Below are 27,400 nucleotides of genomic sequence, written 5' to 3'. Positions count from 1 at the left end.
TACTCTAAGACTTGGTTCCAGGATGGGCTAGTTCCAGGGCTGAGCTCTCCAGGCCTCCTCCCGCCTTTCCTCACAGAATCCCGAGCAGGTGTGTGTCCTGGACAGAGGGCCTCAGGCTTTTCACTGTGTGCATCACACAGACCCCTTGTCTCTGGCCCTCTGGATAAAGAGACAGGGCCCAGCAAGGGCCCCAACAATGGTCATCCTTGTACTTTGGCAGGTTCGGTTGATGCAGGAATCTGTCCGAAGAATAATTGAGGCAGAAGAGTCCAGAATGGGTGAGAAGGCGGGTCCTCTCTCGGGATGGGGAGGGCGCTCGGGGTCTCACAGTAACCTGTAGCTCCTATAGCCAAGCTGAGTGGAGACATGCCGACTCTGGCCCTAACTAAGACCGTCCTTCAGGGCTCATCATCCTGAATGCCTGGTATGGGAAGTTTGTCAATGACAAGAGCAGGAAGAATGAGAAGGTCAAGGTGATTGATGTGACTGTTCCCCTGCAGTGCCTGGTGAAGGACTCCAAGCTCATCCTCACAGAAGCTTCCAAGGTACAGTGATGTCAGCCACAGCATGCCTTGTGATTAGGAGATTGGAAAAGGGATGATGGGCAGTTTAAAGAACAGATTCCGTCTGGCAAGGACAGCCTGGCCCCTTGAAATGGCTACCCACTTTGTTGCACTGGGGTCCTTCACGTGACCTGCACTGACTGCCTGGGGTGTTGTCCAGAACCCGAGTAATAGCAGCATTGGAACATTTCTTTCTTTCATTCAGTCAGCTAGTCAGCATGTATCTGCTGAGTGCCTACTATGTGCCAGGCCTTTTTTGGGTACAGCCACAAATGAAACAGACATCCTGAACATTCTATTTTTCACTTGCCTGGTTCCTGGAAGGTGTGGGGTCACTTGGAGGACATTTGTGACTCACTGCTGGAGGCCTGGGTGTGGGCTGTAAAGATGAATGAAAATGCAGGTTAACTCCCGAGGAGGTACACTAGTGTCTCTGCCTGGCTGGGCTTCTATGAGGATAGAGCTTTCTTTAGCCTGGGGGACGGGGCTTATATTGAGAGGGAAGTCTAGGGCTAAAGGTGCAACTTTTTGAAATTCTCATGTAGTTTCCTTCACGCTCTAAAGCTTGCATCTGTCATGAGCAGCTGCAGAGGGAAAAGTCAGGCCCCCTCCAAATGTACCTTAAGGCAGAAGCAGAAAGTGTCGTGACATGTTTTAAATGGCCGTCTCCTCAGTCTTTAGAATCACATTCTCTGTGTTCCAGTCCGGGCTGCCAGGGTTCTATGACCCGTGCGTGGGTGAGGAGAAGAATCTGAAAGTGCTCTACCAGTTCCGGGGTGTTCTGCATCAAGTGATGGCACTGGACAGCGAGGCCCTGAGGATACCAAAGCAGTGTGAGTGGCTGCCCCCTCGCAGGCCCACCTTGCTGCATGGACCAGGGTGGGGGCATCAGAGCAGCTGCCCAGCATGTGGGACACCAGCCACCTGTGCCCTCCTTTCCTACCCTCTAAGGAGCAGGGATGTCAGCTGGGCTTTGGTATTGTCAATTTGTGTGATCTGATGCTCTGACAAGGGGGCTTTGTACCCCTTAGGGGTGGATCTGAGTGAGCTTTTTCCTTGGAAACTGCAGCGTGGGTAGCTGGGAATAAAAGCCATGCTCCCCATGTTCTAGAACCCGTTGGCTCTTGGCAGCTGGTGTTCTGCTCAGCCAAGCCCCAGGCAGCGCTGTGTGGTCGCTGAGCCCCACAAGAAGAAAGAGGGAATGGGAACAGTTGCCTTTTGACACCAGGTGTTTTTTTTTTAACATTTTATTGTGTTTTAGTTGAAAGTTCACACAGCACATTAGTTTCACATTCAACAATTTATACAAAGTTTGTTCTGTGACATTGGTTGCTATCCCCACAATGTGTCAGCACTCTCCCCCTTTTCACCCTGCCTTCCCCATTTTCATCCCTCCAGTTTTCCTGCCCCTTCTTGTCTTCTCATCTTTGCTTTTGGGCAAATGTTGCCCATTTGGTTTTGTGTAGTTGATTTTTCTAAGGACCACATCCTTCACAGGTTTACCATTTATTTTATAGGCCAATCTGTTATTTGGACCTCTAGGAGTTGCTTCAGTTCCAGGTTAAAAGGGTGTTTTAGGGCAATAGTTTCACGGGTTCCTCCAGTCTCAATCACTCTAGTAAGTCTGGTCTTTTTTATGAATTTGAGTTTTGTTCTACATTTTTCTCCCATTCTAACCAGGACCTTCTGTTGTGTCCCTCGTCAGAGCAGTTGGTAGTGGTAACCAGGCACCATCTAGTTCTTCTGGTCTCAGGCTAGAGGAGACTGTGGTTCTTGTAGGCCAGTTAGTCTTTTGGACTAATTTCTTCCTTGAGTCTTTGGTTTCCTTTACTCTCGTTTGCTCTAGATAGGAAGAGACCAATAGTTGTATCTTAGATGGCCTCTCATAAGCTTTTAAGACCCCAGATGCTATACACTAAACTGGGATGTAGAACATTATGTTTATGAACTATGTTATGTCAGTTGAGCTAGATATCCCCTGAGACTATGGTCCTCAGCCTTCAAGCCTAGTAACTCAGTCCCATGAGGTATTTGGATATGTCTAGGAAGTTTCCCTAACTGTGCCCCCTGTGTACTCTATTTATACATGAATATACATACAGCACATACAAATATGTATATAGTTACAACTATACCCATATATGTACACACATGCACTCCCATATGCCCTTCCACATCTATATAGCATACATATCTACCTGTGTAACCACTCACAGATTTTAGGTTATTACTGTTGTTGCAGAATTGTATATGGTACAGTCATTACCATAGTTGTCCTTTATTCTTGTGTACCTCTCAGTGTCTTCGTTTGCCTTGGTCACACTGTGCCGACTTCCCCCATTTTGTTTATTGCCTTTCCCTTCACCAGAATTAACATGCGTCTGACATCCAGTAAGTGATTCTCCCTACCTCTCCCTTCCATCCCTGGTAACCATCAAATAATGTTGCTTTCTGTGGGTAAACCTGTTTTAACTTTTTATAAAAGTGGTATACAGTATTTGTGTTTTTGTGATTGACTTATTTCACTCAGCATAATGTCCTCTAGATTCATCCATGTTGTTTCACAGACTCATTCTTTATCACTGCATAGTATTCCATTGTTTGTACTTACCACAATTTGTTTATCCATTCATCCATTGATGGACACTTAGGTTGTTTCCTTCTTTTTCCAATTGTGAATAATGCTGCAGTGAACATGGGTGTGCATATGTCTATTCATGTCACTTTTATTTCTCTAGGATAAATAGGTAATAGTGGGATTGCTGGATCATATGGTATTTCTATTTCTAGCTTTTTGAGGAAGCGCCATACTGTTTTCCATAGTGGTTGTACCACTTTACAGTCCCACCAGCAGTGTATAAGAGTTCCAATCGCCCCACAACCTCACCAGCATTTGTTGTCTTGTTTTTTTGATCAGTGCCATTTTTGCTGGGGTGAGATGTTATCTCATTGTAGTTTTGATTTGCATCTCTCTAATGGCTAATCAAACACAGTATATGGAAACCCTGGTGGCTTAGTGGTTAAGAGTTCGGCTGCTAACCGAAAGGTCGGCAGTTTGAATCTACCAGGTGCTCCTTGGAAACCCTAAGGGGCAGCCCTACTCTGTTTATGGTCAGAATTGACTCAATGGCAATGGATTTTTTAATGGCTAATATGGAGCCCTGGTGGCGGCAGTGGTTAAAGTGCTCATCTGCTAACAAAAAAGGTTGGCAGTTCAAACCCAGTAGCCACTCTGCAGGAGAAAGATGTGGCAGTTGCTTCTGTACAGATTTACAGCCTTGGAAACCCTATAGGGCAGTTCTACTCTGTCCTATAGGATCACTATGAGTTGAAATTGACTCAATGGCAGTGGGTTGTTTTGGTTAGTGGCTAATGATAGTGAGCATCTCTTCATGTGTGTGTTAGCTACCTGAATGTCTTCTTTGGTGAAGTGTCCGTTCATGTCCTTTGCCCATTTTTTGACTGGATTGTTTGTCTTTTTGTTGTTGAGGTGTTGAAGTTTTCTATGTATTTTAGAGATTAGACCTTTGTCAGATATGTCACCAAAAATTTTTCCAGTCTGTAGGTTCTCTTTTTACTCTTTTGATGAGCATAAGTATTTAATTTTTAGGAGGTCCCAGTCATCTAGTTTATCTTCTGTTGTTTATGCATTTTTAGTTATGTTTGATAGTCTTATTTATGCCATAAATTAGGACTCCTAGCTTTGTCCCTATGTTATCGTCCAGGAACAGTATAGTTTTCGGTTTAACATTAAGGTCTTTGATCCATTTTAAATTAATTTTTGTGTATGGTGTGAGGTATGGATCCTGTTTCATTTTTCTACTAATAGATATCCAGTTTTGCCAGCATCATTTGTTAAAGAGACTATCTCTTCTTCATTGAATGGACTTCGTCACTTTGTCGAAGATCAGCTGTCCATAGCTGGATGAATTTACTTCTGGGTTCTCAGTTCTATTCCAATGGTCTATGTATCTGTCATTGTACCAGCACCAAGTCAAGTTTGTGTTTTCTCTTACAGCTCACAGGATTGATACAGATGGATAAACTGCTTGATAAACCAGATTAAAAAGAGGCTGCAAAAAATCTTGTCCTGGGAGTCTACAAATTTGGAAGCAGGGGAAAACCCAAACATCAGATGTTTTTATTTTATATTATTCCTATAGACAGTGGTACTGTGTCAATTATGTGCAGGGACATGCAGACACCCCAGCTCTCATGGGTGCTGTGGGAAGAGCTGAGGCAGCCCCACGTGGACCAGAACTGCTGCACAGCCTGTGTCTGTTGTCCCAAGGATCATGTTCCTGGAGGGAGGGACCCCCGGACTCCTCTGGTCCCCACCAGGCTCCTCAGCGTGCGTGCTGACTGCTGCCTGCCACCAGTAGTTCTCATTCTGTCTTCAGGTATTTATGGAGCATCACACCCTCAACGCTTAGGACCGTGAACTACTTTTTCTAAAAATCAAACTGAAAATGGAGGGCCAAATGGAAAGGAAGGAAGGAGTTTCCCACACTGAGGCCTCCAGGATCAAGTGAGCCTCTGCTTGGCCGGCTTGCTGAACACCACCTCTCTCTGTTGAAATGTCACTGAGTTAATCCGGAGAGCATTCTAGGATTATCATATGCTTTCTCTCTGAGAACATCTGGGTTTGGAAATTGGTCTCTTTCCTTCCACTCCCAGAGCGTCTCAGAGTGACCATTCCAGCTGCCCCTGGCCTAGGACAGCAGTGCAGCCCCCGGTCCCAGGGCCCACCCCTGTCCCGGTTCCCTTCCTTCCAGAAGTCACCCAAGTCCTCTAGTGGGAAAAGGCCCCAAGGCCAGCGGATGCGAGCAACACCTCTCCACCCACCACACAGCTAAGCGGGACCTGCCTGTGCCCACCCAGATCTACAATACAGGCTTGCAGTGGAGAGGCTCACAAGGAAAAGGAGGAGCATTGGATCACCGGGAGTTAAAGACAAGGGCTTCAGACATGTGCCAAATCCTGAGGAAGGAGAACACGAGGAAGGCTGGCTGGGTATGAGGGAGGTGTGGAGACCTGCTCCCTCCTACTGCACCTGTCCACGCTCAAGCACCCAGCAGATGGCACTGCTGCTCCCCACACGCCTCTCTGCAGCTGGCTCCTTGCCTTCTGGGGTGTGGCTCTGGTCCCAAGACCCTTTCTTCTCTTGCCTCTTCTACAGGCACAGCATTCTTTAGGAGCCAGGATGTCCCTATTCAGCCAGCTCTGTTAACTGACAGGAACAACTGCCCGCTGAGCTGGGGGCCTGTGTCCCAGCTGTAACTGGCAGGGTCCTTGTGCTCCTGGGAAAGCCCAGCTTCCTGGAATGACCAAGTCACAGGAGCACGAGGCTGCTGGGCAGTGGCCTGACTGCTGGTCTGGGCAGGTTGACTGGCCGCTCCCCTACAGCCACGGCTAAAATTCGGCTCCACTCCCCTGGCACTGGTCATTGCAAACAGTCATTGCAAACAATCCCTTTCCTCAAATTCTTAAACATAGTTCAGGTTGTATAATCTCCATTTAAAAAAACAAGTCTCCCTGACCTGAACTCTGAACGTGAATCGTGCAATAAACCTTGTGTTAAATGGATCTGTCTCTGGAAATAGCCCCGTGTGGCAGGTGGTTCTTCCAAGCACCTATTTTCTCCCTTTAGTTTGAAGTTGATTGTACAAAAGGCACTCTCGCACCATAATAAACCTTTCCAGAAAGCTGGGGATCGTACTTTGTCATGTTATCTGTGTGTTTTTTAGGAGTGAGCTCCCCCCACGCACCCAGCCCACTCCTACCCCTGCTGCCCCCCACTCTACCCCTAGGCTTCATTCCCATCCTTTTTCTGTGTTTGAACCACATTTTTAAACCATGAGGCTTAAGTTGAAGCTGTGGTTCAGTTTTCTACAGTCTGAGAAAGACAGTCCAAAGTTAGGAAATCATTTAGGCTAGAGTTTTTGTTAGTTTTCTGTTTAATGATGAAGTGAAGTCACGTTTTTTAAAAAAAATCAAAGGTAATCAAACTCTGTGTGCTCTTTTAACAGCGTACAGATTGCTACTTCCACAGAGTCTTCTGGTAGAAGAGAAAACCTCACATTCGTACTTAGTCGTTTTGAAATGGAGGACACACTGCAGTATAGTAAAACACTTTATTAACTGTTTGCTCAAACCAGGCTGGGAGAGGAGTCACCCCTTAGATCAGGAGGCCAGTCTTAGCCCCTTACTGTAGGGACACTGGCTGTCCGGGCTGACAGGACCCCACTCACTGCCGTGGAGTCAGCCCTCACCCCTCTTTGTCTGGGGGACTAGGAATGACCCCATGGGCCCAGTATATCCTGGGACCCCCCCCCACCCCCGCACCCCCACCCAGAGAAATGCATTCTCCGGAGAACAGTTCTCTCTTCCACGGCGGCAGTGGCTGTCACGCTGGCTCCGGACAGCTCCTTGTGCATGTGGTGCCCCCACTGCCTGCCCAGCTTGTGCAGAAAGTGTGGCCTTAAGTAAACCTGCCTCAGCGGGGACTGGGTGTCACTTGGGGACTAACTAGTCACACTCACGGTTCCCTCCCTCTCCTCACCTGATGCCTCCTATAAACGCTTCACATCACGATGTTTGGGATTTTCTTCACCAGGTAGGTTTTGCCATCCTCTCGTTACCACTTTGCAAGTGTTGGCAGCAGACTGAAATGTCAACAGCAAGATCCAGAGAGCACCACCAGGCCCTGGGTGCTAGGCTGCCACCACCCCCAGCACCCTGGGTGGCCTGGAGCCTCGGAGACAAAGCTGGCTGCTTGCTCAGCTCTGCTGCTCGGGCCGCACATGAGCCTGGGGTTTGCGCCGCCCCTCTCTGTGAGCACTCAGGCGGCGGCACATCCTCTGCATCTCCAGCCTCTGGGCCCTCAAGCGCTTCCGGAGCTTTTCATTTTCCTTCAGGGTGAGGAAGAGTTTTTTTTTAAGGGCATCCAAGTCCAAAAGGGCATAGCTGTGATCAGACGGCTGCTTGGGCAAGGGCTGCCTTGGCCTCATGGGGCTGGCTGGCCGGTCAGGGGCCTCTGCTGCTTCCAGCCTATATGGCAAGACCTGAGGACAGAGGCAGGTGAGAGAAGGAGCTGCCAGAGGCAGAAAATCAGGGCGCTCAGGCCCTGCCAGCACAGAAGGGGCAGTGGGGTCCCTGGTGGAAGCATGTCACCAGACTCAGCCAGCAATCAGCACCTGGCTGTACAACTCATTTTCCAAGGCTCTCCTGAGGTCCAAGGCAGGGCAGATCGTGGTCACACAGCCAACCCTTTACTGGGAAGGTCTAACTGAGGTACACACCGTGCTCTTCATGGCCTCTGTGGTGTGGGGGGGAGCCTCTGTGGGGACCCACTTTTAGGGGAAGCAAATCATCTCACGTTGAGACCCACCCACCACATGGTGCCTTCTCACCCAACCCACAAGGTGGGCCCAGCTTCTTACCTACCTCTTTCCCAGGGTCTTCAGCATCTGGGGGCAACTGAAGCTCATCCAGGGTTGTGTCCATGCTTCTCCCTGTGCCATCTGCCCCCACCACTGGCAGGATCTGAGGAGCAGGGCAGAGTCAGGCCCGGCTGCCGGAGACACCAAAGTCTCCACAGCTGTAACTCACTTGCTGTCCCAGGCACGTCTCGCCCTTTCTCAGGGAGTAGCAAGAACCAAGGACCAGCCACATGGTTTGTGCAATGACACAAACCACCAGCCACTTCCTCCCACAGGCTCTAGAAACAGCCTTGAGAAATGAGTCCCAACCCAGACCTGAAACCAATGGAGACTGTTTGATAGCAGCCAGAAAGAAGCAAGCACAAGCACAAGAGGCTTGCCTTCCCTTTTCCCGGCAAGTAGGGGTCCAACACCCAAGTGTATGAGGAAAGCACAGCACACCCTGACAGGCTGCCTTGCTGCTGCCCGTCTCCACCTCAGAACAGCACTGCTCAGACTCTCTGGTGGTGGCTCAGTGCAGACGCACCTTTTCTTTCTGAGAGTCGGTGTTTCCTCTCACTCCGGCAGGGTCTGTGTTCTCCCTAACCAGCTGCAAGAGATACAAATGAGAACAGTGTAGCAGATGGTACAGCAGGGTGCTGCACCCTGAGGTCCCCTATGGCCAGGACCTGGGCCTCCTCTGTCTTCATCCCACTGCTCAGCTGAGACCTAACACAACAGAAAATTGGTTATTAACTATGACCTAAGCTCTACCTCTCATTGCCCACTCAGATTCTGCTCTTCCTCCAAAGATGCTCCCAAGTCTTGGGTCACAGACCCATGAGTAGGTTCTCTGAAGCCAGGACCCTCCCTAATTCGTATGTGTCATCCTAGGGCCTGGCATTCTGCCCGGCATGTACCAAGTGATTCATTAAACGTGTTCAGTGCCTGACCACCACGTAGTAGAGAACGTACTCAGAATCGGCAGTCCCCAGGATGGCCTTCATGATTCATGAAATGTAATATAACCCACTCTCCTGGCTTCAATTTCCAAGTGTTCATGATCTCTCTCCTGAGCCAGACCTGCACATCCCACCCCTCCAAGACATGGAAATGTCTCAAGGTGCACAAGACCACACTCCTCGGTGCGGCCCGTCTCAGCAACGAGGAAACCACACTCTCCAGGTGCTCAGTGAGCGCTGTTCTCCCTCTCCCACCACCATCCACTCACCTGCTACATTCACTTCTCTGCCCTGCACCCCACCTGCCACTCAGACTGCCAAGGCTGCCCTCCCCTGGGATGCTCAGTGGCCTCCAAACCAGCTTTCCACTGGTTGTTGTCCACCTGCAGCCACAGGGACCCTTCCAAAGCCACATCTCACGCCACTGGCCTCACCCTGAAACCCTATCGCTTGCCCAAGCCTATCAATGCCTGGCCCCTGCTCATCTCTCCGGCTTCCTGTGACCTTCCCACCAGCCTAAATGGATACTGTTCCCAAACATGCCCAGATCTCTCCCACCTCCAAGGCTCTGCCTATACTGTTCCCAGGCCTGACCTGTCACCCTCCCTCCACCACTCCACCTGCGATGTCCTGTCCTCCTGCCAAAGCTGCCTGGCCTTCCACACTACTGCCCTTTCTTTTGTTCTCCACTGTGTCCCAGCACCTGGCCCACAGGAGGGCCTTCTGGACACTTGCTAACCAGCAGTGGGACATAGCCTCTAGCTGCTGGACCACACACTCGCCAAGCCCTGGCTGGCTACTAGGGAAAAGTGGACTGGGTCTGAACACAACACAGTCTTCACTATGCGGTAGATATGATGTAATCACCAGTGTCTGACCCGCCAATTTTGCAACCACGTGAATCAGGAGAAGCCTCCAGCCTGACGCCTGAGCCACGGATTTGGGACTTGCCAGTCTCCACAACTGCATGAGCCATTTCCTTGAGATAAATCTGTGTGTATGTATGTGTGTCTGTGTGTGTATATACACACTGATATATATATGTGTATATATATATGTATATATATACACATATATATGTAATATATATAATAGAGAACATAGCCTAAGACATTTGGTACCAAGAATGGTTCTAGAGGAACAACATCATAAGGATGCATCTTCTGAATTGGCTCTGAAGTCTGGCTAGCCTTAAAGGCACTGATGGCTCTGCCTCCAGCAGTAAAGAGGGCACAGCTAATTTATGGCGTCAGATGGCAATAGAAATACACAAAATATCACCACCAATGGATCAAATATTTGTGAGGGACAAGGCTCTGGATGACTGCATTTTTGATAATTTTCCACAATTTTGTAAGAATGAGAGGTATAAGGAAGCTGGTTGGTTGGTCCTGCTTTCACTAGACAAAGTGGTGAAAGAGATGAGCTCAAAGCTTCAGTCACTGCTCAAGTGCCACATAAAAGACCTGAAAGTTGCCATTTGTGCCCCAAAAGAAAGCTTCATTTCTTGTAGTAACAGAGCTGATACTGGCAAAAACCAAACCCAGAGTCTTATCGTTAAGAGTGTATGAACTACAACATCAACTGAATTCCCAACCTTGAATGGTGTTTGAAGTTAAAGTAAGGTCACTGATTGGGAAGAAATGGGGTCCTGAAACTTGGGATGGGAATCTAATAGTTTATTTGGTTGGTTTACTGAAGCATGGATTAAGCGGTGACCTACACTAAATCAAGATGAAAAGCCAGACCTGCCTTGGTATACTGTAGAAGAAGGTATCCAAAAGCTTAGGGAAACTGGTATGCTATAGTGGATTTGTCAGGATGGACCCACAGACCCACCCATGGAGTGCCCAGAGGACACACCTTTTACCACAATGGCAAGGAACAAATTTATGAAGAGAACCCCAGCATCTCTGAAGACTGCTGTGATTGCTATTTTACATGTCAGATTTGACTGTGGGAACTGCTCTAACTGAATTAAGACACCTAACTACAATGGGTATGACTGGACCCTGTGGTGGTAGGTGCCAAGTGGTAGCATTTAATCAACAAAGACAAGGTGGGCGTGGTAACCATAATGGACAATAGAGGCAAAGCAGTAATCAGAACAGTCTGACTTGTATGGACGTGTGGCATTGGCTGCTTACTCACGATGTCCCTAGGAGTGAAACAGATGAGAAATCTAGTAAACAGTTACTTGATCTGTAAAGCAGAAGAATTTTAGGTCAAGTGAAAAGGGAGTCTAACTTGAATTGCCAGAATAGACAGTCACTGCCCCTCAATCAATTTCCAGACTTGAGCCAGTTTACAGACCCACAACCCCTTCAGTGAAGGGGAGGCTAGGTCCCCTTAAGGAAGTACCCAACTATACTGTTAATCTTTTTCCCAGCCTTCCCCAAAGGGATCTGCAGCCTTTTATGAGAGTGACTGTTCACTGGGGAAAAGGAAATAATCAGACTTTTCAGGGATTACTGGATACTGGCTGTGAACTGATACTAATTCCAGGAGACCCAAAATGTCACTGTGGCCCACCAGTCAGAGTAGGGGCATAGAGAGGTCAGGTTATTAATGGAGTCTTAACTCAGGTCCATTTCACAGTGGGTCCAGTGGCTCCCTGAACCCATCCTATAGTGAGTCTACCAGTTACAGAATGCATAATTGGAACAGCCATACTCAGCAACTGGCAGAATCACACTAGATCCCTGGCGTGTGAAGTAAGGGCTATTATAGTAGGAAAAGTCAAGTAGAAGCCATTAGAACTGACCCTACCTAGGAAAATAGTAAACCAAAAGCAATACCGCATTCCTGGAGGGATTACAGAGATTACTGCCACCATCAAGGACTTGAAGGATGCAGGGGTGGTGATTCCCACCAAATCCTCATTCAACTCGTCTATCTGGCCTGTGCAAAAAACAGATGGCTCTTGGAGAATAACACTGGATTATCATAAGCTTAACCTGGTGGTGGCTCCAATTGCAGCTGCTGTTCCAGATGTGGTTTCATTGCTTGAGCAAATTAATACATCTCCTAGTACCTGGTATGCAGCTATTGATCTGGCTAATGCCTTTTTCTCCATACCTGTTTCAAAGGACTACCAGAAGCAGTCTGCCTTCAGCTGGCAAGGCCAGCAATATACCTTCACTGTCCTACCTAAGCGGTATATCAACTCTCCAACCTTATGTCATAATTTAGTCTGCTGGAATCTTGATCACCTTTTCCTTCCACAAGATGTCACACTAGTCCATTACATCAATGACATTATGCTGACTGGACCTAGTAAGGAAGAAGTATCAATGACTCTAGACTTATTGTTAAGACATTTGCATGCTAGAGGGTGGTAAATTAACCCAACAAAAATTCAGGCACCTTCCACCTCAGTGAAATTTACAGGGGTCCCACTGGTGTGGGACATGTCGAGATACTCCTTTTAAAGTGAAAGATAAGCTGTAGCATCTAGCCCTTCCTACAACTAAAAAGGAGGCACAACACCTGGTGAACCTCTTTGGATTTTGGAGGCAACATATCCCTAATTTAGGTGTGCTACTCCTGCCTATTTATCAAGTGACTCACAAAGCTGCTAGTTTTGAGTGGAGCCCAGAACAAGAGATAAATAAACACACACACGTATGTATATATATCTTTGTTTTCTTCCTTCTCTTATTCCATTACTTTTTATAAAATGTAAGATGTAAAAGGGGCTAGTAGGTTTTTGGTTATACTCATGTTAGTTGTATCATGTTAGGTATACGTATGACTTATAATTGTATTTAGAGATTATGTATGGTTTAAGAAGATGTGTACAGGTGCCAAATTGACAAGGGGTGGAATGTGATGGTTAAGGTTATGTGTCAAATTGACTAGGCCATGATTCTCAGTGGTTCCACAGATATGATGTAATCACTGTCCATGATGTGATCTGTTGTGAGTAGTCAATCAGTTGAAAGGGGAATTTCCTTGGGGGTGTGGCCTGCATCCAATATATATGGATGTTCTGGCAAAACTAGCCCTCTCTCGATCCTTCATCCAACTTGTCATCCTCTGACCTCTGGTTTTTAGGACATGAGCCAGCACCTGCTGTCTGACCTATAGATTTTGGGATTCACCAGCTCCTGCAGCCCTGAGCCAGCAGCCTGCTGTCTGACCTGCTGATTTTGGGTTCATCAGCACCTGCAACCAGGTGAGTCAGGAGAAGCCCCCAGCCTGACACCTGACACACAGATTTGGGACTTGCCAGCCTCCACAACTGCGTGAGCCATTTCCATGAAATAAATCTCTCTGTATATATACTTATATATATACACTTCACTGGTTTTGCTCCTCTAGAGAACCTAGCCTAAGACAAGCCTCTAGGAGACCCAGCAAAAGTAAATGCATCAAGGAATAAGCTCTTGGAGAATTCACCAGTCAGCTTCTTCAGCAGCAGCCTATTGTGAAGCATGAATTTATTTTAAAAGTGGCTTTATTACAACTCCCCTTAAAGCACAGATCATACCCAGTGAGGCTTGGAGTCCTGGAGCTTGGCTAATGCTGCTCTCACTGTAGTTCTTGGCCTTCACTATCCCTGAAAATGCCGTCCCCTTCCCCGCCACCCCCAGTGCTGGGTGAATCCATACATGCTCACTCTGAGGAGATGAACTGGTTCTGAGGAGATTAACCGAGTGGGGGTTCCTACCTGCGTAGGGTCCTGGAAGGCAAACACTGTGGGCACAGCATTGTGCTTCAGGTTTTTGCGGTTTCCAAAGGCACTGAAGCACTCAGGTCGGAAGTGCTCGGAGCAGATGACAGTGTGCTGCTTGGGCTTGAAGTTGCCCCGGCCAATGTTCAGCACCCATTCCTTTAGCAGTTCCGGACGGCTAAACGGGAACCTGAGAGGCAGAGAAAGGAGATGGCAGAGCATTAACAACGCTGAATTTTCACATTATCACAGAGCATTTTATTGGACTACTTTGAAAATTCAGCAACCTCACTTTGTTCAGCCCCACTGCGGTGTGATGGATCACTTTTGTGTGGCCTTTCTAGTGCTAGTCTTGTAACTCCCAGCCAGGTGATTGGGTGGGACTGTACAGATAGGGTAACTGTAGCCCACCAAAGGGACTGGCCGGTTTTGCCATTCTGCTGGGCTTGAAATGAGCCACTCCACCAAGAAAGAACAGCCAGGAGCTAGTGTGTCCTTTGGACCCAGGATCCCTGCGCTGAGAAGCTCCTAGAACCAGGAAAGAGAGAGAGAGAAAAAGCTCAAAAAGCAGCAGCAGAGAACCAGCAGTGGGTTTCCTGGCTTACAGAGCAAGAAAGTTGAGTGCCTCTGGGCAGAGGCCTACAGCCAGAGAGAGGCATGCCTGCAAGCACTTGCTGGGAAGAGGCTGTCCTGATGAGAAAACTGCTTCTTTGAGTGTTCTTGAGCCTGAATTGTAATCTGTCACTTTCCTAATAAACCCCATAACCATGAGTATGGTCTGTGAGTTCTGTGTGGCCACGGCAATGAATTATCGAACCCAGCAGAGAAGTAGAGTGCTGTGGGAGGCACAGTTGGTGTCAGAATTGGTAAAGATGGCAGAGAGAGGAGGTATATCTGACCTCCACCTCATAGAAATCAGCCTTGGGCTGTTGATCTTGACTCTCCTTCCCCCTTGTGAAGTTACAGGAGGTCAGACAATGCCCCCAGGCCATTTTTACACCCATCTAATTCCTGGAGGCTATGGCCTTAGTGGCATCCCTAGAAGAAAACCTGTGACCAGGAACATGGCCAAGAGCCCAAGAGAACAGTGTTTCCAAAGTGACGTTTGCAGGTTGGCCTTCACCCACTCGTTCAAGAGCCTGCTGTGTTGGGCCCTGAGTGTGCTGCTGGGGATTTGGGAGTGAGCAAGACAAAGCCCCTGCCCTAATGGAGCCTCCTTTCTAGAAAGGGAAGACAGACACTAGACCACAGAGATGTGGACTGTGCCAGATGGTGGTAAGTGCCAGGAAGCACCAGGTGGTCAGGGAAGGCCACTGTGAAGAGGACATTTGGGCAGAGACTGAGGGCAGTGGGGGGTGTGCCAGCAGAGCAAAGGCGCTGCACCAAGAGCATGCCCAGTGTGACAAGGAGCCATCAGGAGGAGGAGGCTGGGGCAGAAGGAGCACAATCAGGGCTAGGAGACAGGTGAGAGAGGGATGGGAGCAGAAGATGCAGGGCCTCGGGGAGAGGGGGGTTTTGGACCTGAGTCCACGCTGGCTGCTGGCGGGCACCCAGAACCAGAGGTTCAGCACTGGAGGTAGGAATCAGAGGACAAGTCTCATAGGGGAAGTTTTGAAAGCAGGGAAATAAGTTTGCTGATGGACTGTCTGCAGGCTGTGAAAGAGACGTCAAAGAGGAACTGGAGGGAAGGAGTTTCATGTAGTGAGACAGGAGAGGCTGTAAGATGGGCTGGTTTCTTCTTGTGTATTAGATGCTAAATTTGAGGGTTTTTTTAGATGTCCGAGTGCTGAAGCTGAATGGGCAGGTGGACACGTGTGTCTGGAGACACCAACGTGGGGGCCGTCCCTGCATCAACAGTGGTAGGGCCATAGCCTGGGTGTCACTGCTGTCCTGGGAAGCGAGTTTGGACGGGGATGATTACAGGGCCATGGCCCATGCCCCAAAGCACTCCAAGGTTTAGCATTAGAAATGAGGAAGATCCTGCAAAGGACACTGAGCAGGAACACCTGTGACAGAGGAAGAGGCCAAGAGTGGTGTCCTTGCCGCCAAGTGGAGAGTTTTCAAAGGGTCAGTGATCAGTTGTGTCAAATGCTACAGAGGTCAATGAAGGTGAGGACTGAGGACTGATCACTGGATTTGGCAACATAAGGTCACCGATGATCCTGACAGAGCCAGTATATGGGAGCAGTAGGGGCAAGAGTCTGACTAGAATGGGTTCAAGAGAATTGGAGGCAATTCTACTCCCAAGTATATACCCAACTGAATGTACAGATGCAGCACCAGAAGACAGGACCGAGCAAAGTGTCCATAGCAGCAGATTTGTAATGGCCAAAAAACGGAGGCCACCCAAAAGCCCATCAACTGTAGAACACAAACCAATTCTGGTCTAGACATTCACTGGAACACTATCCAGCAATGAAAATGAATGACCTACTGCTGCATGCAACAAGATGATTCACAAACATAGGTGAGCAAAAGCAGACAGACAGGAAAGAGGACGCACTGTGTGACTGCAGTTATGTGAAGTTCAAAACAGGCACGACAAATCTACTCAGCAGGACACAGGTTACTTGTGGGGGAGGAGGCAGGAGAACTAGCGCTTTCAGGGGGCACAGCCTGGGGGTTCTCCTGGGGGCATCACACAGGTGTATTCACCTTGTGAACATTCACCAGGCTGTGTCCTCGTGATGTGTGCACTTTTCTGTATGTATGGTATACTCCAATGAAAACATTTGTTTTAAAAAGGTGATAATGGGAGGAGAGTAAGTGGAGGCAGTGAGTACAAGCAGCCCTTTGAGTTGTGCTCTGAAGGGGACAGAGAAATGGTGTGGGGCTGGACCCTTGTAGAAAGTGTGCAAACACCCAATCCACACCAGGGGATGGGCTCTCCAGGACGTGACCCATTCACTCAGCCCAGGACCACACTACCAAGTGGTCTTGGGAGTGTACAACAGACTCCAAAATCCCCACCGTGCTTCCTGACCCCCCACAAAGTCCCTACCCCCTCGCTGCCCCCACTCTCCTGACACATCCAGCCAGTTCTCAGTCCTCCATCCCACTCATCCTTCACAAAAGAATGCATGGAGAGGGCCTAGCCAAGTGTCCAGTACATAGCAAGACCTGACCAACCATTACTCATTCATTCATTCAGCAAATGCATACCGAACACCTACTATTTTCTAGGCCACAGCTGTGAACCGGACAAGTCTCTGTGACATGGAGGGACATGTTGGGTGGGGGGAAACCGACGGCCAATAAACCCAGAAAATAAGCTCAGAGGGTGCTACTAGCAGGAAGAAAATTAAAGAGGATCGCTAGATAAGCAGTGCTTGGGGGACGGGGGAGCTGAGATCTGAACGCTATTGTCCAAGGACCAGCGCTGGTCCTTTCCTCTCCAGGAATCTCACTCCGAGTAGCCAGTCTTTCCAAGAGGCTGTGCGGCTGCGGGCAGATTACTTAACCTCTCTGTGTCCGTTTCCTCATCTCACCGCCGGCCAGGGCCAGGCGGCGCTGGTCCTCCCGCGCAGACGGCCCGTGACCCCGGCCTGTCCCTTGGGCCACCCTGGCCCCTTACACAGGGCACAACCAGGTGACCCGTCCGGCCCGGGCCTCCCCGGCTGGACGGGCAGCGGCCCTGGCGTTTCCACCCGGCGCTCCGAGGCCTCCCGGTCGGCCTGGAGGAAGCAAGCCGGGCAGCCGGTGCCCACGGACCCGGGCCCAGAACCCCGCGCCCCCAGCTCCCGCCTCTCACCGGTGGAATGTGAGCTGCTTCCTGCGGTTGCTGTAGCGGTTGCAGCACTGCCGGGCCGCGCACGATTTCGGCATCTCGGGACACCAGGCCCGGCTGCCCCTAACAAAGATGGCGGCACCAAGCGTGAGGGGCGCGGCGAACCTGAAGGGCGGAGCCAGCGCGGGAAGCGGGAGGTGACAGGGTGGGGCCAGCGGGCAGGGTGGACGAACGCAACCCACAGGGAGCGTGGCCAGAGCGGGTGGTGTGCGTAGCCGGGGGCGGGGTTTGTGGGCGGGCCCAGAGCGTCCTATGGGACGGGGCGGGGCGGGGCCTGTCGGGGGGGCGGGCCCAGAGCGGCCTGCGGCTCCGCGGGGAGGTGAGGACCCTGTCTCGACTCTGAGGCCCCTTCCCGCGGTGTTACCTGGACCCCCGTCGCCCCAGAGTCGGGTGAGCCCCAGGGCCCCACGTCAAGCGGTGCTACCGCCCCCAGCCTAACCAGAAAGGACAGGCCCACAACCCCCAAAACAGAGACCTGGAGCAAGTCCCACCTTCCCCTCCTAGCATTGGGAGCGCCAAGGCTCACACTCAGTTAAGTCTTGAACAACTGGAAACCAGAAAAAGGCACAACGTCTAACGTAGCCAGCATTTTCAGGATTCTAAGAGGTGTTAATAAGTAGATGTTTTGGCTCCTCACATGTCAGTGGGGGAAGTACAGGTTGGTGACTAGTTAGTCCCAGGCTGGAAGATGGCAAACACAGCTCAATACAAAGCAGGCTCAGGCATTGAGTCACAAGCTGGGGACCCGGAACCCAAACCGAAGAGGAACAAAATGAGTGACCAAGGGTAAACATGCTAGCCCTCGGTTTGCAGAGCCTCGGAAGAGGCTGCAGCTTCTACAAAGCATGCTTACAACTCCCTGTAGTTTAAACGAATCCAGTTCGAGGGGGAAATTGTGAACACTATTCATTTCTCCTCATACTGTGACTTTATTTCTATAGAATTCATTAGAATAGTATATTAAGGGCTGTGGGCATTTTTCAGCCTGCTAAATGAAGCTCAGACTTGAACTTCCTGCTAGTCTTCAAGCAATCAAGATTTTGGGGTGGGATGGAGGGCGGGAGAAATACTCCTTCAGTACATAACACAAACACCTCAATCTAGACATGAACCTCAAAGTAGCAATATATTTATTTACAAAATATACAGTTTCACAGAAACAGCTTGGCTTTATACACATAAACTTTATAATTACACAGAACCATGTAAACGATGTTAAGTGTGTTGCCCGGCCAAGGCCAATAGGAGGGGCCTACTTTTAGGGCCCACCTCTCCCTCCCTTCACATCATTCCCCACCAACCAGGAGCCCTAGATGGGCCGTTCCAAATTTGCATAAAGAAGCTGATTGCAGCTGCCCAGCTTAATCTAACACAAAAACCGAGGTGTCTGACTTCTTAGACACCACCCGCAGGGACAGATCTGTTAAAAAAACAAAAGGAAATCAAGGAAACAAAAATTGAGACACACAGAGCCTCTGCGAAATGCCTTTCAGAGAGGCATCTCCAGGCACTGAACCTTCCTTCTTGTGCATTTAACAACTTTCAGTGGTGACACTTCATCCTGAAATCATGCAAATTCTTAAATGCACTTTTAAAACTGTGGAGTAAAAAAAAGAAAAACATTTTGGAACTTTGGTTATTCTCATGGTGAAGACGATGGACGGACCATGTCATTGGGCAGATCTTTGGCAAATTCCTCTCCACCATGTCCTGGCCGTCTGCCCTAGTCAGTCACACAGCCCTAGTCAGTCACACAGCTGTCTGAGGTGAAGTTTGTCTCGAAACCAGTTTTGACTGTTTTCCCCCACAGCAGAACTTCTCCCTTGGGGACTGTCGCAATAAACTGGGTTTCAGAAACTATTTCTACTTTTGTGTATAAGCAACAGAATTTTTAAAAAGACGACGGCTTGGACGAGCGTGAAAGAGACTAGGACAAAAACTGGGCTCTAATGAGTCACATTAGGGTTCAACCACCTGGGTGCTTCTTTGAGAGAACATGGAGGGGTCTCCTGGTAGACCTGCCTGGGGCACCTGCCGCAAGGACGGGAAGCAGCCACCAGGGAGACTGGAGGCCCATCCTGGCTGCAAATAAATATGACCAACGTGGACTTTCTTCCTTTTTGTGCCTAACAGGAAACAATACTATGAGAACACACCCACCAATTTACAAAAAACATTTTGAGAACAAGTATTTGAACTGCTGAGAACAAGGTCAATGACGGAAAAAGCTGGAACCCCTTCTCACTCTGAGCCCAGAACCCCCAGGGTTCAGGTGCACTACCCTCCTCCGCAGGGCTCCAGGAACAAGCTCCCTGGCTTCCCCACAGCTGACTCACACAGGGGCCTCCCTAATCCAGGATCCTGGTTTGACCTAAGGAACTCTGTGCAGTTCAGTGGAAGATTCCTGAGGGAGGGCCAATGGCATCATATCACTCACCAATTCAAACCAAAAACAGGATCCAAGTCCTAACCTTGCCCCATGGAACCAGCAGGCCCAGCCTGGATGAAGGGCATCCTAAAAACTACCCACAGGAGAGGTCTCTCCTCCGTCTTTCTTTACCCCATTACTTAGAGGAACACACGAATGTCCCAGTGATTGCCTTGCCTTCATGCTGCCATTGGAATAAGGTGAGGGGAAGAGATGATGAGGAGAGAACTTAACTGCTCTCACGCTTGAAAACAGCTTGCCTGGGCCCCGCCAGTACCTCAAACACGAACCGGAGAAAAAGGGCACCTAGCAAGAACTCGGCCAACACTATTGGCTGTATCGTGCAATAAGGACAGGTTTTTTACATCGTGCAAAATAGGAAACTGCGTTATGAACACAGGCCACCTCAACCCCCCAACCAACCCCCTTTCCACAGAAAAGTGGCCACATACTGTCCCTTTTAACAAACAGGAAAAAACCCAGGAATCATTAGTTAGCCCGCCACCCCAGGGGTCCTCACAGCAAGACCAGAGGACTTGGGCTAGCAAACCCTGTGGTGGTTGAGGCAGGGAGAGAGGGTGGACCACCAGGGAAAGGGTCTTTTATGGTTGCTGTACAGACACTTATGGTAAAAGACTCACACTCAAGAAAAAGCTTACACATATGGCTGTTCACATAACAGGCCGGGGAAACTGAAGACCTCTTCTCCCCAACAAAGCAGAAGCAGGAAATAACAGCTAGCACTTGTTCCAATCGGCAGGAATTTGTTAACAATGATATCAAAAGTTCACAACACCATGTACCCTCATTTTCCGCTGACCCAAACCCCACTGAGCCTGGGTGTTCAGTCTACCTCCACTGCAGAGAACACAGCTCTAGCAGCAGCTTTGGCCAACGAAGATTTTATTCGGTCACTGGCTATGTACAATTTAGACCTTGAACAACCTGACCTTTGCTTAGGCACCTGGATGGCAGAGGTCTGCCTGCACCAGAGCTGAAAGTTCTGTGCTCAACTAAGAAAGGGGCCAGAAAGCCCACAGTCCCTTCCAATTCCTCGCCCAGTCTCCTCACGCGCCAGCAGTCAGTCCAGAAACAGCTTCCGGGAGCCCATTCGGGAACGGTTGGAACGGCGGATGTCAAACTTGGAGTCCCGGCACTTTTGGCAGACAAACACTTCCGGAACGTTGGATTTCCGGATTTTCGCACAGGACAAGTGGATCCAGGTGTGGCACTCGTTACACTCGATCATGGGGCGGCCGGCAAATGGCTTCATGCAGAAGCAAGTGACGAGGTCCCAGGAATCATCATCTGAAAAGCAAGGGAGACATAAGAGGGGGAACAAAAACTCTTTCTAGTCCATCTCCATCAGGAAAGCTACCTGTCCAATGGGACAGAGCATCTGAGCTGCCAGGAGACCTGTTACTCCACAGATAAAAACTATTTCAACCTTCATTCAGTGGTGACACTTTCTCTCGCTGAAAATGCAGTAAATGCACAACAAACGGCAATGAGTTGTCTGGTAACCAGGAATTACCAATGACATGTTTATTTATGAGCTATGCTATTTTTACATCCTGAGATTTCTCTTGGCATCTCAGCTGTCTCTGTGATCAACCCGTTCCTAAGCGTCCTGGTATTCCTCCCATTCCTGCCCTTCTCCCTGGAGATGGCGGGATACGCTCTGCCATCACACCCACGAACAGACAGGGCCTTCTACAGGATCCCCAGGGCTCCTGGTGCATCTACCCACGCCTCGAAGAGACGACTCTGAGACTCCTTTCTAAAGTAGCCCCTCTCCTACCCACCAACCAGTAAGCATCTCCATCACCCAGGGCCCACTCACCCGAATCCACCATGATGTCCTCATCATTGCCAGTGCTGTCCTCGTCCCGGAACACCACCTGCTTTCCCTGCCGGATGATAGTCCGTTTGCCTTCAGTCTTTATTTCTTTGACCTGATCGGGTGACACTGTAGCACAAGAGCCACTCGAGGGTGTGTCGGAGTCCCAGCCCGAGCTAGGGTCGCTGGGGGCCTGGGGGATATCCTGAAGGGTGGGGCTCGTGGGGGTCTCTACGTATGGGTCGGCAGCTTCCAGCTTCAGCAAGCTCCCCATGTATCCCTCTTTGACAGGCACATCACTATCCCTCCGCTTCCTCTTCTTCTTCTTCTTCAGCTTGTCAGTTTTCTTTCTATCCAGGAGGAAGTTACTGGGCTTGGCCCGCTGTAAGAGGGTGGGCTGCAGGTGGCTAAAGCAGCGGTCAGAGACAGGCAGGGGCATGGAGGACGCAATGTCGGGGAATGATGCGTCCCAGCCATCGCTGTCAATGGTGCCAGCGGTACTGTTGGCAGGGCTGGGGCTGCTCCGCAAAGGCAGCTCCTGAAAGGACAGAGGCAGAGGGCCGGGGGTTCCGGTTATTCTGACCAGCCCCCTGAGACACAGCCAGCCCTAAGCCCAGCTTCCAGCCCACCCCCACCCAGGTGGGGGCTTCCAGTGGTGAGCTCTCCAACCCTAAACTTCTCAGCTCTCATTAGCATTATAATTGAGAGGCAGTGTCAAGCAGTAGTTTATTGAGCCTTTCCAGGGAGAACAGGAGCCCCCAGGGGACAAACTGCCATCAATGAACCCTTAGCCCCAGTCGAACTTATAGAAAGCAGTGACTGGTGGGTTCTAACCACTGACCTTTTGGTTAGCAAGCCGAGCGCTTAACCACTGTACCACCACGGCTCCTTTAATAAAGCACCTAAGTGTTTTATTCAATAATTATCTACGGAAACGCACAGAGAACACCTCGCACCCTCTCATCTTTCTCTGATGGTAAAATCTTTCCTTCCACTTGTCCTCCCAAGAGATATGTCTTTTAATTATGTGAACTTAAATTAGTTTCAAGAATTTCTTGACACTTTTTAAAAAACTGGAGACATCCCAGAATATTAAAAATTCAAGGTAGGTAATTACTGCCCCAAAGCTGTGAGCTGAACTTGGTGCTTACTGCAGACCATTCAAGCATGTTATTTGCAAATAGTGGCAACATTCTGCTAGGTACAAAGCAAGCATTATCCACCTATGTAACAAGTGGAAACTATAAACCAATGCTGGGATTTTGCCTCCTAGAAATACTGAGTTTTCTTCTTAGCCTTGCACAATAAGAAGGAGGCCTCTGAATTTGAACAACATGGCAGTCTGGTCCACTATCCTGTTCATTTCTCAACAAAGAAAAAGTCCCTTAAGTGGAGAGCCTGTTCAAATGGGATTTTGGCCGTGAGTCCCTGACGACTCTTTTTGATGTGGCTTGCACAGCAACCAGAATACTGAGCAAGAGGCAGGGCAGTGTGCACCCAGAGCCAGACTGTCTGGTTGAATCTCAAGCTTCACTCTGTTCCCCAGTTTCCGCATCTTTAAAATGCGAATAAATAAAGCACCTAAAAAAACCAAAACCAAACCCATTGCCGTCAAGGTGATTCCAATTCATAGCGACTGTATAGGTCAGAGTAGAACCACTCAATAGTTTCCAAGGCTGTAACCACCAAAGCTCCTTTAATAAAGCACCTACCTCCTATCATTATAACAGTACCTGGCCATAATAAGCCCTCAATACTTCCAGCTATTATTAAGAGCCAGAGTTCCTGGGTGGCACAAACAGCTAAGTGCTCAACTGCTAACTGAAAAGTTAACGGTTGAAACCGACCCAGAGGCACCTCAGAAGAAAAGCCTGGCAATCTGCTTCTGAAAAATCACAGCCTTGAAAATCCTATGGAACACAGTTCTTCTCTGACACACATGGGATCGCCATGAGTCAGAACCACTTGGTGACAACTGGTGGTGGTGGTATTAAGAACAGATAAATATCAAATACAGATTAACATTATTTGCAAAGACTTTTAAAACTTCAGAAGTTTGTTGAATCATCTCTAAACAAGCCTACATTTTCTAAGCTACTTTCAGGAACCACTTTCTGGCTCGTCTGTTTCCAAGAAACAGATTTCTGCCCTACTATTAAAGACCTGGAAACCCTGGTGGCATAGTGGTTAAAGTGCTACAGCTGCTAACCAAAAGGTCCGCAGTTTGAATCCACCAGGTGCTCCTTGGAAACTCTATGAGGCAGTTCTACTCTGTCCTATAGGGTCGCTATGAGTTGGAATCGACTGGACAGCCAACAGGTTTTTTTTTTAATTAAAGACCTAGTGATCTGTTCCTGTAGAGTCCAGCCTAGAAAGCCCTACGGGACACTTCTACTCTGTCACATGAAGTCACTGTGAGTAAAAAATTGACTCAACAGCACCCAACAACATAGCTACTTAAAGAGCATGAGGTCATCAGGCATGAGGCCACTTCCTTGTTACCCTCGAGAGTGTGAGGTGAAGGCACTCTGGTTTGACTGCCCAAAGGAAAAGGTCTAGAAAGCTCTGAGGATTACCTCTTTTGGATAAGGGATGTAGCCGGCGTAAGCCAGGACAAAGGTGCAGAATTTGTTGAAATCCTCCACGGTCCTGCGCCTCTTGTAGCTGGGGGAGTACTCCTGTAAGAGATGAAGAAACAGTGTGTTTGAAAGCAGACACTTACATGTGAAATAACAGCAACAAAATTAGACAAGCTGGAACTTTTATTGTCAATGACTCAAAAATACACTACCAGATTTACAAACACTCTAGAAACAAGATAAGGTATGCTCGGGTCAAAATATAATACTGTCTTCAGAAAGCTAAAAGAGGAATAATATGATTTAATGCCAAGAATACTGGGATTTTGGTTAGGAGATAAAAGCTTGTACAAAGTCTATTTCTTAGCACTCATGTGGTATTTTCTGTGTTATCTATTAGTCTCTGCCCGCCTATCAAGAGCTTTAGTAACTGTTTTTGCTACAGATTTTCCATTTTGAAAATAAACTCCTGCTGCAGCTGTAACTAAAATACTTTCAGTGATTTAGAAAACCAACTGCTTCTTAACCTTCAGGGCTTACTCAGGCCTGCGACCCTCCCCGCCTGGGGGCTACTGAGGACCCCCACCTGCCCTATGCTCTCCCACTCAGAGGGGCCTGTTCTGTTCCCCTCCACTGCTCCAACACCAGTGTGCCTGGCACGCAAATGCTTCCTGACTCAAAGAATAAACCAGAAGTTTTCCTATTAATCTTATTTGTACATTTTAATTGGAATATCAGAGGTTTGGGCTTATGTATCCTGTCGCTCTTTAATCTAGAAACACCCCTAACAAGAATGGATTTTCTCCTGAGGAACAGTAGTACAGGGAGAAAGTGCCCTTATCTGCTACTGAGCAAAACTGTACTTCATACCGATTTTTTCAACTAGTCTATTTACTGAGGTTTTGTTTCAGCATTTTATCCCCCCTTCCCTATCCTTAAGTGTTCAGCTAACACTTCCAGAGCCTTGAGTCCAACTACCCTGCTGGAGTGAAAGAGAGGTGATGCGGGGGGTCAGCTCCGGGCGGCCCATCACAGCCGCTGCCCGGGAGAGATGTTGGGAAGGCGACCGCACAGGCAGGTTTTCTTCCCCAGCCTCCGTTTACTTTTATTTTCTCCATTTGGGTTAGTAAACCATCTACTCTCCCGCCCCTCGTACGCACGGATAGAACGACACTCTGGCTACCAGAGAACTGGAGACAGCCCGGCCTCCAGCGCTTCCTGCAGTGCAAGCTCCTGCCCCCACCCCCAAGGGACACTGAGGCCCGTCCCTCTTGGCCGATTGAGAGGACTAAGCTCGCTCCCAAAACTCTCGGGAAGAACTTTTATTTCGGCGGGGAACATGCAAAAGTGGGTCAGAAACCAAGACGCGGCGCTGGCGGAGGCAGCTCCCGGGCCCGTGCGGGAGGCACCGGCTCGGGGGGCTTCGTGCCGCCCCCATCCCGCGCCCACCAGCCTTCAGGAAAAGCAGATGGCGGCGCGGCCCCCTCCCCGCCGCCCGCTCGCGGAAGCCGTCCCCCGCCGCCTTGGCCCGGAAGGTGCGGGGCCCACCGCAGGGGAGGGGCGGCCGCGGGCGGCCAGCGGGATTGCAAGGTCCGAGTGGGGGCCACGCGCAACCCCCGGGTGCCGGCGGGCGGTAAGCGAGGGCGCCGCCTCCCCTTTCCCCTCCCCCCGCGCCGCCGCCGGCACCCGGCAGAGCGCGCCTCGGGGGTCAGGGGCATCTGGGGGGCGGCCGAGACCGAGGACCGATCCCCGGAAGGGGGGCGAGCCAGGGCGGAGCGAACAGGGCCCGAGGGCGGGGGGCGGAGCGCGCCTGGGGAGGGGGGGGCCACGCGAGTCCCGGAGGCGGGGGACCTCGAAGGACGAGGCCCCCAATCGCCGAGGGGGCGGGGGCGATTGGGCTCGGCTCCGAGTCAGGGGGCGGGGCGCGGGCCCTCCGGATTAGGGTAGCCGCGGGGGCCTAGAGGAGCCCGTTCCCCGCCGCAGGGGGCCGCGAGCCCCTCCAGGAGGGGGGAAAGAGGGCTCCTCACAGAGGACAGACGCAGGCGGGCGGCGGCGGGTCGGACCGAGGGGGAGGGGGTAAGACAGGACGGCGAGCGGGGGAGGGGATGGGGGGGCGCAGACAGGTCCCGGGGTCTGTGAGGCCGGGAGCGGCAGTACCAGAAGGGGTGGGCGCGGCGGCCCGGGAGAGGGAGGCAGGATGGGACGCGGACGTCCGGAAAGGGCCACCGAGGCGAGGCCGGCGGGAGGACGGGCGCGGGCCCGAGCGGGGGGCTGGGGCTGGGCTCCGGGGGGCGGTGGGGGAAAGCTGGGGGAGGGGAGGCGACGCACGACCCGAGGGGGTCCGGCCCCCGGGGGCGCAGGCTTGCAGTGGGGGTGCCGAGGGCAATCCGGGCGCATCCCTCACTCACCTCAGGGTGGAAGGCGGCGGCGCAGGAGTCGGAGTCCATGTTCAGGGCGGGGGGCGGCGGCTGCGGGAGTAGAAGGGGCCGGAGTGCGGACACCGGAACGTGGCGCCGCTCGGGGCCGGGGGCTCCGGCGGCCGCGCAGGGCGAGGGCGGACCCCGGAGGGTTCGCCCCAGCTAGAGAATATGGGGGGCTCGGCGTGTCGCGCCGCGGGCTCTGTACTCCCGGGCTGGCGGCTCCACGGCCGAGCAGCGTCGGCGATGCGGCTCCCACGGCCGGCGAGGCGGGAGAGTCGTTGCGGGGGGCGGCGGCAGCGGCAGCAGCGAGCGGGAACCCGACCGGCTCCCCGACCTGACGCCCAGTTCGGCTTGTGTCTCGGGAGGGAGGGAGGGAGGGCGGGAGAACGGCGGGGGCTGTCGGGAAATGTAGTCTGTGGGAAACTGGAGGCCTGTGGTGCGGGGAAGGGCGCAGGGCATTGTGGGAGTCGTAGTTCTCGGCCCTGCAGCTGAGGCGCACAAAGGCCGCCTGCAAGACTCCAACCCCCATAGAGCTGCGCGGCGGCTACCCGGTGTGCGGGGGCGGTGTCTCCGGGACTCCTGGCAGCCCAAGCGGGGGAGGTGCGGGGGTCGCGCCGGCTTGGCCGGTGGGGGGAGGGGCGGCGCGAGCAACAGCGCCTTGTTGCGGGCGGGCAGCGGGAGTCCCCGAGCGGGTGGGGGCGGGGACGGCGGCCTCCGTCGCGAAG

At 50.8% G+C, this 27,400-nt stretch overlaps 3 protein-coding genes across 6 annotated transcripts in view; 1 reads left to right on the top strand and 2 right to left on the bottom strand.

Annotated features, from left to right (window-relative positions):
* Positions 1-6,297, top strand: part of DNAJC11 (DnaJ heat shock protein family (Hsp40) member C11) — a 74,993-nt gene extending 68,696 nt beyond the window's left edge. For all 3 annotated transcript variants that reach the window (XM_004385125.2, XM_004385128.2, XM_023739373.1), the window contains 4 exons: positions 221-278; positions 403-545; positions 1,267-1,396; positions 4,582-6,297. In XM_004385125.2, coding sequence (XP_004385182.1) covers positions 221-278; positions 403-545; positions 1,267-1,396; positions 4,582-4,607 — 357 coding nt within the window. In that variant the 3' untranslated portion in view covers positions 4,608-6,297. The remainder of the gene's footprint in view (positions 1-220; positions 279-402; positions 546-1,266; positions 1,397-4,581) is intronic.
* Positions 1,332-17,472, bottom strand: THAP3 (THAP domain containing 3). Of its 2 annotated transcripts, XR_002825410.1 has the most exons (6): positions 17,373-17,472; positions 13,619-13,811; positions 8,532-8,594; positions 8,010-8,108; positions 7,126-7,627; positions 1,332-1,377 (listed from the first exon to the last, which is right to left on the bottom strand). XR_002825410.1 is itself a non-coding variant. In XM_004385124.2 (5 exons), the coding sequence occupies exons 1-5, from the start codon at positions 17,444-17,446 to the stop codon at positions 7,343-7,345; spliced, it is 714 nt and encodes a 237-aa protein (XP_004385181.1). In that variant the 5' UTR covers positions 17,447-17,472; the 3' UTR covers positions 6,477-7,342. The 2 variants fall into 2 exon arrangements, 1 of the variants encoding a protein (XP_004385181.1); XM_004385124.2 differs by lacking the exon at positions 1,332-1,377 and having other exon boundaries at positions 6,477-7,627.
* A 1,105-nt stretch (positions 17,473-18,577) lies between these two features.
* On the bottom strand, positions 18,578-27,014 carry PHF13 (PHD finger protein 13). Its single transcript, XM_004385123.3, has 4 exons — positions 26,664-27,014; positions 24,253-24,354; positions 21,680-22,214; positions 18,578-21,144 (listed from the first exon to the last, which is right to left on the bottom strand). Exons 1-4 carry the CDS (start codon positions 26,700-26,702, stop codon positions 20,918-20,920), a joined length of 903 nt encoding a protein of 300 aa, XP_004385180.1. The 5' UTR covers positions 26,703-27,014; the 3' UTR covers positions 18,578-20,917.
* Positions 27,015-27,400: the final 386 nt, after the last annotated feature.

The sequence above is a fragment of the Trichechus manatus genome, unplaced genomic scaffold (assembly GCF_000243295.1).
Source record: "Trichechus manatus latirostris isolate Lorelei unplaced genomic scaffold, TriManLat1.0 scaffold00133, whole genome shotgun sequence".
Lineage (NCBI taxonomy): Eukaryota > Metazoa > Chordata > Mammalia > Sirenia > Trichechidae > Trichechus > Trichechus manatus.
This window is presented reverse-complemented; position numbering and strand designations above follow the sequence as displayed.

What these genes read in the sequence shown, in the direction of transcription:
- THAP3 (XM_004385124.2), bottom strand. Translation starts at nt 17,446, where the DNA reads ATGCCGAAATCGTGCGCGGCCCGGCAGTGCTGCAACCGCTACAGCAAC. An exon ending in CCTTCCAGGACCCTACGCAG is followed by an intron (nt 8,595 to 13,618) that starts GTAGGAACCCCC and finishes TATCTCTTGCAG; the next exon opens with CTGGTTAGGGAGAACACAGA. An exon ending in CCGACTCTCAGAAAGAAAAG is followed by an intron (nt 8,109 to 8,531) that starts GTGCGTCTGCAC and finishes CCTGCTCCTCAG; the next exon opens with ATCCTGCCAGTGGTGGGGGC.
- PHF13 (XM_004385123.3), bottom strand. Translation starts at nt 26,702, where the DNA reads ATGGACTCCGACTCCTGCGCCGCCGCCTTCCACCCTGAG. An exon ending in ACATCCCTTATCCAAAAGAG is followed by an intron (nt 22,215 to 24,252) that starts GTAATCCTCAGA and finishes CTGTCCTTTCAG; the next exon opens with GAGCTGCCTTTGCGGAGCAG. An exon ending in GGACATCATGGTGGATTCGG is followed by an intron (nt 21,145 to 21,679) that starts GTGAGTGGGCCC and finishes CTTGCTTTTCAG; the next exon opens with ATGATGATTCCTGGGACCTC.